The sequence below is a fragment of the Aristolochia californica genome, unplaced genomic scaffold (assembly GCF_029961685.1).
Source record: "Aristolochia californica isolate CCGP_79_NKW_82.1479 unplaced genomic scaffold, dmAriCali1.0.hap1 SCAF_4, whole genome shotgun sequence".
Lineage (NCBI taxonomy): Eukaryota > Viridiplantae > Streptophyta > Magnoliopsida > Piperales > Aristolochiaceae > Aristolochia > Aristolochia californica.
The window spans coordinates 1,122,718-1,136,513 of record NW_027182103.1 but is presented as its reverse complement, the minus strand read 5'-3'; the positions used below and the strand labels follow the sequence as shown (position 1 = coordinate 1,136,513).

The 13,796-nt window shown below is 33.8% G+C and overlaps 1 protein-coding gene across 1 annotated transcript; it reads right to left on the bottom strand.

The window, feature by feature from the left end:
• Nucleotides 1-356: 356 nt before the first annotated feature.
• LOC137962119 (protein LYK5-like) lies at nucleotides 357-2,177 on the bottom strand. The gene has a single exon (XM_068808837.1). It carries the CDS (start codon nucleotides 2,175-2,177, stop codon nucleotides 357-359), a length of 1,821 nt encoding a protein of 606 aa, XP_068664938.1.
• Between the last annotated feature and the right edge of the window lie 11,619 nt (nucleotides 2,178-13,796).

The following is a 13,796-nucleotide window of genomic DNA, read 5'->3' as shown; positions in this document are numbered from 1 at the left end:
AAACTAGATTCCATTTTCTTTTTCACCAGGTCTAAATCTTGATTTCATCCGTAGTTTATCCATGGTTTAATGATTCAAAGGATCTATCTAGGATTTGCTTGGTTAGGCTGACTGTGGCGGGTTGAGTTAAGAGGAGTTTCTAAGATTGGAAAAAATATTCCATGTAGTTACAGATGTTATGGAAATAGCAAATCATTAGTGTTAAGAAATATACGAAGAGCCTTTCGGAATAAAATGTTCATGGTACTATTAATGGTGAAAAAGCATCTTTGTGCAAAAATGTTCAATTCAAGTTTTCGGCAGCAGAAATGCAGTTTTTTTCTCAGAAAATACAGAACCCAGGCTTTAAAAGTTACTCAAATCATCTGAGAGAGAACTTTTAAGACATCATTCATGGTGGGCCTTTGGAACAGGTTCTCCTCTACACAAGCATGAGCCAAAAGAACTAAACGCAGAACAGCTTCTGCCGGATAATCTCTACCTAGATTTGGATCTACAATGTCATTCAACATTTCTGTACACTGGGGAGATCTTTCCCCACTTCCCTCCAGAAAAAATCTAACTGGATTCTGCAAAACCAGGCCATATGATGCCTCTTTCCCGGTTATAATTTCAAGCAAAATAACGCCAAGATCAAAGATATCCATTTTCGACGAGGCCAAACTGTAAAAGGGATACTCAGGCGTTATCTCATTGCTGCTTTTGTCTTCTTCTTTCTCTTTTTCTCCAGCTATTGGAAGAGACTGTGCCAATTCAAGACCAGTAAGTTTTGCTCTCCAGTCCATGGTTATTAAAACATTTCTACTTCTAAGGTTTCCATGGGCATAGGAAGGATATGTAGAACAGTGCAAGTAGTGAAGACCTACAGACACATCAAAAGCAATTCTGATCCTTCTATCCCATGTTAGCTCATTTGAGAGCGATGGCTTCAAGAGGCAGTCCAGTAGGCAACCATGCCCTGCATACTCAAATAAAAGGTAAGGCCGGCAACTATGACAAAAACCATGTAATTTCACAATGTTTCTGTGATTGATCTTTGTCAATATATTAATAACTCGGTTTGCTTGTCCAAGACTTATCTGCTGAATTGCAAGATCCACACCATTGATCCTTCCATGATGCATTGAGCAGTTAATCTTGTTGTCCTCATGAAAATCTTTAGTGGCAAGTTTGAGATCATCCAAGCTGTACTGGAACAAGAGATCCCTTAACTTTGAAATACCATCCAGAAAATCAAGTGATAGATTTGAATTTTGTGAGCTTCTAGCCGATAGAGGCTGCATATTCCTCTCCTGCCTCCTTTTACTTCGAAGAATAGCTGCAAAAGTTATAACTAAGATTACAGTAACTGTGAACCCACCAGCTCCAAGCACTATATACAAGCTCCTATTTGAGCTGGTAGAAGAGGTGACTTTGGTCATATCAATTGCGCCAGTATTAGGAGATGGTTTAGAAGGTAAAGGTGGAAAAGACAGTAAGGGTAGAACAGGAACTTCTTGAACAGGAACAAGCAGAGTTGTTAGGGAGAAGATTGTAGGATTTGGTTCTAATCCATTAGCTTCCCTGATCATCTCTTCCGATACATTAAACATCTGAGCTATTTTTTTCACATCATCTCCTGCAACAACTGGGTAAGTGATTAGGTACTTGATTCTATTTCTCCTGTCAAAGATATCTGGACAAGCACACTTGATCGGTATACTTACATTAGAGTCTCCTGGTAATTTGCCTTCTTGATACGGGTTCTGCTCCCTCAGAGTCTGTGGTTTTGTTAGTGCTCGAAAAGTTTCACAAGCAAGAGAAGTGTAAGTGTCAGAGCCTGTGGAATCGTAACCGAAGATGGTGAAAGATAACTTCCCATAACAAGAGCAAGTCACTGGGATGAGAATCTCCTGATTGGGGGAGAGATGAGTTGAGTAAGATTCAGATAGATTGTTGAGATTAAGGAGTTGAGTTTGGTTCAAATTGAAGAGAGAAGAGATAGAAGAAAGAGTTTGGTAATTCTTTTGAGCTCCGTAGACTATGAAGGTTTGGCATGGAGCTCTATCAATGGAGCAGTTGTAACTGGATATGCCCATGTGGGAGCACTCATTCTTATCATAGGGATGTTGGCTGGTGATGGGTTGAACCTGAAAGTAGAGAATGATTGCAAGGTTTATCTGTAAGAGAGAAACCATCAGCGAAAGAGAAAGAGAGAGAGAAAGAGAGAGGAAGGGAAGAAGAACTCTAACTGGGAACAGAGAAGTTCAAATGGCTGGCCTTGTGGTATATATAAATTCAGAAAAAAAAAGATTGATTCTTGAACAAGCACTCTGTTTGTTACTGTCTTCGTTGGTTTTGTTCGAGTTTAGCTTCTAGATTGACTCAAAAAAGGAGAAAATGTTCGGATTGAGTAGGAAGACTGAACCCATTGGACTGAGTTCGTCTGAGTTGTTCTGGACGGAACAATCCATATGCGTCAAAAACCCAGAAAATAAAATTTTCGAATCTTTTAATATTGACAAGGATATGTGATCCCAGAAAGAGAACAGTGACATAGAAGCTTTTGAATACTAGATTAAGCATTTCAGCTTGACAGATTTGTTGCTTAATTTTTTCCCATGAGCAGAATCGTCTTCTCTTCTGTTCATCACCCAGTTGGACTAATAGAACTGTTTCGTATTCGGAATTAAAAAACGTTGACAGTGATAGAGTTACAGTGAAGCTGGCTATGCACGATAGTTACAGGTAGAAACATCGAAAGCTCCATGATGATGTTACAGGCATTTTTACAAATTATTATATCTGTTGCTTTCATGCCGACTTAGACTTTGCTCTTTCCTCTTGTCTGTAGAAAACAATAGCTATATTCATTCCCAGGTGGACGAACACAAAGAAGCTCTCACCGTCCATCGTCCCAAATCCCACCAGGCAAACATGATACTCTTTTAACCCATTATGGGTTCTGCTTTTATACTTAAAAAAAAAAAAAAACTTAGTTTGGATTGGGTTGACCTTGCAGGCTGGTAAAAAACAAACTCAACAAATTACTCAGACAGGTGTAAACAAAAGGTCCTTTGTTGGTTGAGATAAAAAAACCTATGAATTCTTCAAATTCGGAGAGAGAGAGAGAGAGAGAGAGAGAGAGAGAGAGAGAGAGAGAGAGAGAGAGAGGATAATCCAATATGAAAACATACAAATCCGATCAACGACTATCTGAGTCGTCCGATTAATGACTATCTCAGCGCCAATCATGATCGGATAGCTGAGATAGCCTTTTCACATGTTTTGCTCCAAATAGGTTTTTTGTATTGGATCAGCTATGTGTGTGTGTGTGTGTGTGTGTGTGTATATACACTTATTGTTTTAACCTCTCAACTTAATTATGCTTTTTTATAGTAAAAGATGGTAAGAAAAAGCCCTAGTTTAGATTTGTTGCTTTGAATGAAGTGAACTAGTATTCCTATGAGGAAGGAGAGGAGGGTAAAGGGATCTTTCCAATGTAAATGAGAGTTTCAATTGTATTCATAAAGTACCTAGATAGGTCAATTCCTCGGCCGACAGATTAGCTAAGCTTGGGATCTCTCTACAATCTCTCATTGTTTGGGATGATCCCCCTAATATGTAATTCAACTTTTGTTTTTGTTTGTAACGTCCTCTTTTAAAAAATTCAGTGCTATTTCAAAAAAAAAAAAATGTATTCCTAATGTTCATGTATCAAACGGCATATCGGATTTTGAGGTGGGTGATACAATAGTGATATCATTATATCAATTATTTTTTTTTTATTATCTACTTGTTACATGCCTATATGGCACTAACATGTAAAAAGTATATATTTATTCTATTAATTTTAAGGGTTTTGGATGGGCATCCTTGTCCACAAAATATAATGAAATTATTCTATAGAAAATGGAAGTAGGCAACTGAAGGGTCCATTATTGGGGTAATTCTTTTATTAAACAACTGAAGCAAGGGGCAAGAGATTGGCTCAGTGGTAACTACATTGGCTTCACAAATTGACAAAGGCTAGAAGAGAATCAATTGAAGACAAGACAGAGTGTTGTGTCCCACTTTTACTATGTCTTCTTCTTTGTGATTCCATGCATGAAGAGCCTTCAATTTGTGAACCACAACACTAATTGATACATAACTAAACACAAAAACTATAATATAAATTATGGGTCTTGTGTCCACTCTCTTAATTTATAATAAAACAATTGAGTATGAGTATGAAAGATTTGGGGGGCTTAATCTCATATTACTATCTTATTTAGCAAGTACCTCCCCATAAGATATATAATTCCATTAGCTATCTTACAATTAGGTGAAATCTAAATAATAAACTATCCTTCATCTAAATAGATAATCGCAAATTTGCATTACAAAAGAATCATAATACTCATCTTGTAAGAGTATTAATATTTTTTAATATATAAACTAGTATTAGCAGATAAAATAGGCAACATGAGGATTAAAATAATTAAATTTTAGAAATGCAAAATTAAGTAATTATTGATTTTAAGAGATTTTATTTAATTAATTCTATTAGCCTAAACCCTTTCTAATACTTCTAAAATAAGTCACATTAAGTAATTTTGAAACCCATTTGATTTTATGCATACATACTTTCAAAAATTAAATTCTATACCTATTTGTAGTAGATATCTGTGGATTATTTTCTTCTTAATATTAAATATATTAATTTTACTTTTGGAGGTCTTTAAAGTTTTCCTATTCATTCATCCTTTTTCCTTAATGTTTTATCAAGTAATAAGAGATTGTAGCCATAAGAAGTCAAGCTACTTCGAGAGGTATTTTGAACCATGATAACAATTCTCAATGAAAGAAAACAATGAGAGTTGTTTATGGTCATTGTTTATTAAAAAAAAAGAGTTCATACTACTCTGGTAAGTGGATTTTTACTTACTCGCATCCTTAGCCTTGAAATTTCTGGGCAACAATGCAAACTACAAAAAAGAGGACTTAAAGAAACAATAACAGTCTAATGATTATTGAGATTTCAAGGCAACAATGAAATCATAAGAAAGAGGATTTAAAAAGAAACAATAACAATCTAATGACTGAATGAAATATTAAGAAACAACATCCATAACAAAGATAAAATGATGATTCTCAAAATAGATAGTTAAGCCAATGAAGGTTCTAATTTATTTGTAACTATAAGAGTTTGTAAAAGATTTCAAAGAAGATCATTCAATTCAATGAAGTCATCTTCAATAAACTCCATATTGGTTGGCCCCAAGCGCAAATCAAGGTCAAGTTCATACGACTGTTCCATATTGGTGTATGAAGGAGGTAAGCAAAGATCATCGAGCTCTAATATGCATTGATCATTGAACTCAACATTGGTTGGCCCCAAGCACAAATCAAGGTTAAGATCATACGACCGTTCCATATTGGTGTATGACAGAGGTAAGCAAAGATCATTGAGCTCTAATATGCCTTGATCATTAAACTCAACATTGGTTGGCCCCAAGCACAAATCAAGGTCAAGCTCATACGATCGTTCCATATTGGTGTATGAAAGAGGTAAGCAAAGATCATTGAGCTCCAATATGCATTGATCATTAAACTCAACATTGGTTGGCCCCAAGCACAAATCAAGGTCAAGTTCATACGGCTGTTCCATATTGGTGTATGAAAGAGGTATGCAAAGATCATTGAGCTCCAATATGCATTGATCATTAAACTCAACATTGGCATTTTCTATTGTCATGAAATTATTCATCTCAGTTCCATCTTCAACCTGAAAATAATTGAATTTCCTTGTTAAACTCATTGATGAAACAAATTTTAATATGTACTATTTATGAATATGAATAAGAGAGAGAGAGAGAGAGAGAGATATATTGTTTTGATTTTGCATGACAAACATGTCTTTTAAGATATAAAAACAAAAATAAGATAAAAAATGACTATAAAATCTAAGAGCTATATCCTATATTACTGAGTCTTCCACACATACTCACATAGAAACAAGTTCAAATATGTCAGTATGTATAGTAGCACTAGGGTTAGTCCATTTAATCTCATAGAAAGGATAAATGAAACTCATTTATATGAAGAAATAGATATCATGCACTCTCTTCATATAATTAAAGAGTACTTACACAGTGCAAGTCTATATGTACTAACAGATGTGACCATTTTACAAACTCTAACTTGGCAATATTATAGTGATGGATCACTTACCTCGGCCAATGTTTTAAGGAATCTTTCAAGCTCATGTTCATCAAACAAGGTTTGTAGCTCTTCTTGACAGTCTTGCCCCATTGTTTGGTTTTGCTTCCCCTTATGGTCTTGCTCCATTGCTTTGCTTCTTGAGAAATTTATTCAAGTAATGAAATATGAAATTTATATGAAATATAACAATGATTCTCAACATCTACTAAATTGATTGTGAACAATTCTATAGTTTTTTGTTTGAAAAAAGTGGAAGAAAATTCATTTGAAGAAAACCAAGTGATAATGAACATTATTGGCCCTCAATTACAAAATTATAGTATAAAAACAATACTAAAATTGAGTTTGTTTTTAAAAAAAATTGATGATGAACTATTCAATTTGGTATATCAAACCATGAAAGATCACATAAAAGGTTAAAAAGTTAATTTGCTCATCGAACAAAATAAAAAAATATGGGAGTAAATAAAGAAATTTATAGTGAACCTACTTTTCATCAATTTACCATTGTAGAATAGTCTCCTAAATTAGATTAAAATTTTATTAAAATTAAACCAAAATAAATAACTGGTTGGGGTGATCCCAAGCACACTCCCCTATATAATACAAGAAATACCTAATGGTTCTATGATTTGTCTATCATTATTAATAGCCTTGTGATTTAGCTGGATTTGATTCATAAACTCTCATTATTCTTATATAAAGACAACATAAGCTTGCTACTGTAGTCGGAGTTGGATATTTCTATTCGTCTTAGATTTTACAAACCAAAGGAGAAACTTAAAAGAAAAAAAAAACTAGTTTAGACATGAAACTTATTTTTCTATTCTACTAAAATTCGAAGTTATATTAAGAAAATTATTTGACTATCAGTAGAATAAAGAAATCAAACATTGGGTTCAAAATCATAGAATCTCGAATTCATAGAGAAGGTGAAGAAGGATCCAACTAAACTAATAGAAGAAAATCAACAAAAAAAAGAGTCTAATGCCTTATTTTTAATGCTTACTCTGCGATCTCCTTCTCTTTGTTTAGTTGCAAAAATCCGCCATTGCTGATAGAGAGAACCCAAATGTTTTGTTGTTGGCTTGAGAAAACGACTTCCTTATTTTGTCCCAAAGGTTGCCTCGAAAGGTTGCGTTATCAATAAATGCCGGAAGCGAAAAATCTGCTAAATTTTAAAAAATATCTTTCACATGTTTAGCTGTAAAACAATTGTACTACCTTATAATATCTTATTTTAGGAAAGAATCTCTATTATTTTGAGAAGGTATATAAATTGTGACCATTGGTATCGGTTCAAGCTGATCCATAAGTTCATCAATCCATGTGTTGTAATAAGGGGCTCATTATGGTGTAATTAATAATGGGTTCATCCACTTGAACTCGCCCACGAGTAAAGTGGGGGAATAAGGATTCTCATTGAAATCTTGGTTCATCCACTTGAACTCGCGTTGCAGCTCGCAAAAATGGATCTCACTCTCCTTTAGGCACTCTCACTCTCCCATCTCCCTCTCCCATCTCCCTCTTGCTCATTATTAATTCGATTCATTATCAAACATTTTTTTTAATTATTTTATTTTTATAATTAATTAAACTAATAATATTTAATTTTTGTAAAATATATTATTATTTTATACTACGTAAAAATATATCTTATGTTATTAATAAATTATTTTATTTTATTTATTATATTATATTAATTATTTTTATTACTATATTAAATTAGTGATTTAAGAGTGGTAGTTAAAATATTGTTAAAACAATTGAAAAAGTATTTTTGTTTAATTATTCTATTTTTATAATTAATTAAACTAATGATTTTTAATTTTTTGGAAATATAATATTAATTTATAGTGCTTAAAAATCTATCTTATATTATTAATAAAATACTATATTTATTTATTATATACATTACTGCTATTTTTTAATTTTTATTTATCTATTTTTTATAATTAATTAGTGCACTAGTTAATTTTTACACGTAATTAGTGTATTAATTTAGACTAAATTGTATTCTATCTTATTTAATTAATTAATATATTTTAATACTACTTTAAATTATTTATTAGGGTAGTAACCATGTTTGTTTAGGTTAATTATCTGTTTAGGTATATGATCTATTTAGGTATATTATAAAAATTATTTCATTTTCTTGTTTATGTCAAACGCCTAGCCAATGCAACCCAAAAACCGATCTATTAAGTGCGGATAGCCAAGTACCTAACCCATCAGTGGTGGACGAAACCACCTAGCTCTAACACCCACCGTTCCCATTCCCTACCGCTTCACCCGGGATTCGAACGTGGAACGTGGTACCCAACTCTGATACCATGTCAAGCACCTAGCCAATACAACCCAAAAGACCGGTCTATTAAGTGCGAAAAACCAAGTACCTAACCCATCAGAGGTGGACAAAACCACCTAGCTCTAACACCACCGTTCCTGTTCCCTACAACTTCACCCGATATTCGAATGCGGAACGTGGTGCCCAGCTCTGATACCATGTCAAACGCCTAGCCAATACAACCCAAAAGACTGGTCTGTTAAGTGCGTAAAGCTAAGTACCTAACCCATCAATGGTGGACGGAACCACTTAGCTTTGACATCCACCGTTCCCGTTCCCTACCGCTTCAGCCGGGATTTGAATGCGGAACGTGTTGCCCAGCTCTGATACCATGCCAAACGCCTAGCCAATACAACCCAAAGACCAGTTTGTTAAGTGCGGAAAGCCAAGTACCTAACCCATCAGTGCTGGACGGAACCACCTAGCTCTGACAGTTTACACCACATTTGTTATTTTGGGCACTAACACAAGAAAGTATTTTTTAGTGTACTTTACATTTACCATACTAAAACCAACAAGTGATTTACTTTCACTTTCACTAACACTTACACTAGGTAAGTGCACTACCCCCTCCCCTGCTATAACAAATTGTTAGAGTTGCTAGTTTTGAGTAAGGAGACTAGTGAGAAATTGTTTCTTAGTAGGAGTTAGTTTTTCAACTGAGATGTAAGACTCATTATATAATAAAAGGGGAAATAATTCTCAAATTTTGTTTATATTGTTTAACTCTTGTGTGTCATTCTTAAAGTACAAAAGCTTTAACCTAACATGATTTTCAAGGATGGGGTTTTCCCCTTACCCCATGCAATGAAGATGGTTGAGGGGAAAATACGATGCAATATAAAACCATCCCACCCTCAAACTTGACTTGCTAGTCTATTTACATAATGTATTTTAGAATGATATATAAGTTTATATGACAAATGAGATAGTTTTTATTATTTGTATCATTAGAAGTCAATTTAATTGATATGCTTGGATTATTATGACCAATTATTTTAGGTTTTGTGTAATTTTATAACTTATTATTTTTCATCCAATAACGGTGCAAGCCCTTCATGGGGTAGGGATGGTCATATTTTCAAATATATTATAGATTTCGAGCCAAGTTCACAAGATGGGGATGGATTTTCAGAAACTTGATCCATGCCCACCCTAAGCCTTGATCATTCTAGCTTTCTTTTGCTTCTTTCTCACACCTCACCTAAACTCCAAAGACTAGAACTTGAGCCATCTCTTTCATACTACCATGATAACTAAATCTACCATTTTAAAATTTTGGAAAGAGATAACAACAAAAACATCATATAATTTGAAGAATAGTTCAATTAAATTTTTCTGAAAAGAATTTAAAGAGAGACGGGTAGAAGAATTACATAACAAGTTTGAATTTGTTCATGACCATTTAATACATAATCATAGTTAAAAGAGGGCATATAAAACATAGTTACAACTTTCTCACACTTAGGACATATAAAGTTTTTGTCTCAAATATTGTTATCGAAGTACTTGCATGTAACTACTTAAAATCACTATTTGCAGTTCAATTGAGTGGATATTTGGCGAGACTCCTAGGTGATTGTGGAGTGTCTCTGGGGAATTATCCGACAACATGGAGGATTAAAATATCATATGATTGTTCTCATTTCTACTGGGTATTGGTCTCAAGATCCTTGTAAAGTTAATTTTGATGATAGCAACTTAAACTCCTAATGATATGTATTATGTTCTGATAACCTAAAAAGTCTAAAAGAAAATTTTGGCAGCATAACCATTCAACTCTCCAAGGAATGTCCAAACAACTCATTGAGAAATGGAACAAGTAGTTCAAGTTAGAAAACACATTATCCAAACCTCCTAGCAACACTAATTACAAGAGAGAAAGTTCTTAGGAAGCATTAGTCTTGAGTAACATCTGAATAACTTAGAAGACTTTCAATACAGCAAACAATGCAAAACCATTTATTCAAATTGTGCGAAGCCAATCATTCAACCAATTAGGAGAGAGAAAGATCTTGGTCATGGTCCTTTTGCCCAAATGTCTGAATAACCAACCCATTTAAGACAAGAAGAGCAAAATAAGAAAACAAACACTGTCAAGAAGACCATTCAACTGTGAGCAAACCCATCTAAACGAATATAAAATAAAAAACCACTGGAAGTATCCATTCGACAAAGTGTTTGAACGGTGAGGCCAAAGAAGTTAAACACAAAGGAAAGAGGAAAAGGCAATGTGAAACAATCCAACCATCCACTGAAAAGAATTGAAGAACAGAAAAGTGGCATCTAACAAATACTATTCTATTAGACAACAAGAGTTCTAAACAACAAGTTCAAAATGGTAGAATCATTGAAGAAGCAGAAAATGCCAACTAAAGAAGACTGTTCGAATGACCCCCATAGGTTTAGACGATACGACCTAGAAGAGTCGAAGAAAGATATTCCAAGCATCGATTCAACCAAGATAGTTCTCCAAAGATTGTAAGTGACTAATCTATGTGATTAGTAACTCATAATGAAAACTTAGCTATTTCCCATTGATTTTTAGTAGAGATTTTACCAAGTTTTTGAAAATGACAAAATATCTCTTTCCAAGCTAACAACTCAATTTCTGAACATTGCAAAACTTGTTTATTTAAGTTGATCTTGGGTAAAAATTTTACACTCACGATTACTAAGGCTTCCACAATCAGTCTTGAGCTCACATTTTGAAATAGATTTTAGAGTTCGAATATGAAGATTTGAAAAGTTAAATTCCAAAGAGCTGAATATGTTCGAGTTATTACTTTAAAATCTTTATTTGCTTAACTTAATTCTTTTTTTTTTTTTTTTTACTTTGAAATCATGTTATTCATTCTAGCAAGCTGATTTGAAGTGAATTTTACATTATTTTAATGAATTAAGCCCGAATTTCAGAAATTCAAGTATCTACATGTATTTATTTTAAAATTATTTTATTTTATTGGTCAAGTAATGTATCTTAACTAGAGATATTTTACTTTGAAAAACCAATCCGAATAAATTTTATTACTTATGAGACTTGAATTAAGAAATCAATATTTGATTTGAGTTGTTTTTAAGTGTCTCCTTATTTGAAAAATCAATCCGAGTTTTATTTCGAGCTTTGATTTTGAAATTAAGTCATTAAATACATATTGAACTACTATTACTTAGTATAAGCATATAGGGTTACTTATGTTTATCTATTACTACGTGTATTGTACAATCTGCCTATTAAGAAGATGTTATAAAGGGCTAAACAATAAGCAAGTAACCCTTGAAAGCACAAGTCAAACTTTATGTGGCAAGACCCCCCTTGATCTCAATTATTGAACAAAGCCTATGTTGCTTTAGATTAGCTGTTGACAAACCCTTTGTGAGTCTAAGCTATATTGCATAGTAGGTTGTTGAATTCCTTAAGGATATAAGTTGAAAGCCTTGTTTTCTATTGTGAGAGCCATAAACTATCTCTTTCTCGGTATAACCATATGAGTTTGGTTTGCTTGTGTAAATACCTTTGCCGGTCTAGGTTAGTGAGCCTAGTTTATTACTATGAATTTAAGTGATAATGTACATTATAAATTGGTAATTGTAGCCAATTGAATGACATAAGTCGTTGTGTGGGTGACATCGTATTGGCTATTGAGACAATTTGATGTAGGTGTCATTTTACAACTCGAATTGAGTGAATTAACTTTCAGGCACAAACACTTTATGAGTGGACTAGCAATTTAAGATTGTGAACCACTATAAATCCTCGTGTGCTCCTTATGCGATTTTTTTTACTTTTGTTTGGTATTTTTCTTTAAAATTAGCCTGCACATTAGAATTATTCAAAAAGTGTGAGTACACATAAATCAAGTAACACCAAATAAAAAAATAGCAATAAAGTCAACAGACTTGTTCACAATACCCAACATAGGAAAATTAATGGTGTTATGGTTGTGCTAGGTAGGGTATGCAACAAGCTAGGAAAAGTATTATTATACCAATCTCATATCTTATTTACTTTAGGATTAAAAAGTACTCATGTAAAATTATATTATAGGCAGTAGTTGGGTACTTTGGAGTAGGACTCTACAATCTGCGTAACTCTGGATTCTACCTCTCTCTCTCTCTCTCTCTCTCCATGCAAAATTTTGAACATTTTTTCGCTTAGCGAAGTAACAGGGCATTGAGGAGGTTTTTATGGGGCAGCTTTGAACACGTTTGTAAGGCAACAAAACAGGAGACAGTTTTTCTGTTCTTTTGATGCATATCTTTCCAGTTTCCACGCATTTCTCTCACAATGAAGAGCAGAGCCACAAAAAAGAAAAAGAAAAAAAGGTACAAGCTACTCGCTATGGTTGCTGCTATGCTTTGCTCTTTCGATCCCATCTCATTGTAAATACCTGCACTCGATAAAGGAGAAGAAGACGGGAAGCAAAAAATTTCATCTTATCTGCAACTGGGTGAGATCACTATCCGCCCAAACATTGTCTAGTCTCCAGCATTATCTCTTATCACCCCATGAAGATATTGTTTGTGTCATGTAATGTCTGCTTTTGGTTAACTGATTGTATTCTACTGTAATCGCGTCCGGTACGTACGAGTAAAACTTAGCATTAATGTTACGGATTATGCAGTGCTGGTTGTTCGTCTATTAACTTCTCATGACAACACTGAGTAGATACAGAATACTTGTTTAAGGGTTCAACCTCCTTTTTTTTTTTTTTTTTTTTTGGTAATTATGAGGTTGAAATGGCTGAAATTTATTTGCTAGTCAACATCATTTGCTTTGAATGAGACTGCATATTTTTTTATGTTGTTTACTAGCTCCCTCATTTGATTAATTTCAGTACCGTATAGAAACTCTTGTTTCAGAATTTTGGCCAATGGATTCTGAAGGTATGTTGGAGAGAGGTGGGAATCAGTTTTGTGCAATCCAACCAAATGGGTTAGAGCTGAAGGAATCAGGTGCTGAATTTTCAGTGACACCCGGAAGTGCTAAATCAGCACACAAGCAGCCTTTTGTAATTGGTAATCGTGTCTCAAAATTTCTACAGTTTGGCAACACATTGATCCATTTGAAGGAATCCTATTTTTTGACGAGTTTATAGTCTTCTTCTTCTTTAGCATTCTTTGCTTGCATTTGATCTGTTGTGTCCATTTTGCGCAATTCAATGCCATTCTGCTTCAAGGGAAATCTTGTCTTGGTACTTATGGTACAAAATGGTACAAATGTTGCAGTTTAGCTACTTACTGTGTCTTCTATAAAAAACGG

Excerpts from the sequence above, each read along its gene's own strand:
- LOC137962119 (XM_068808837.1), bottom strand. The coding sequence starts at position 2,177 with ATGGTTTCTCTCTTACAGATAAACCTTGCAATCATTCTCTACTTTCAG.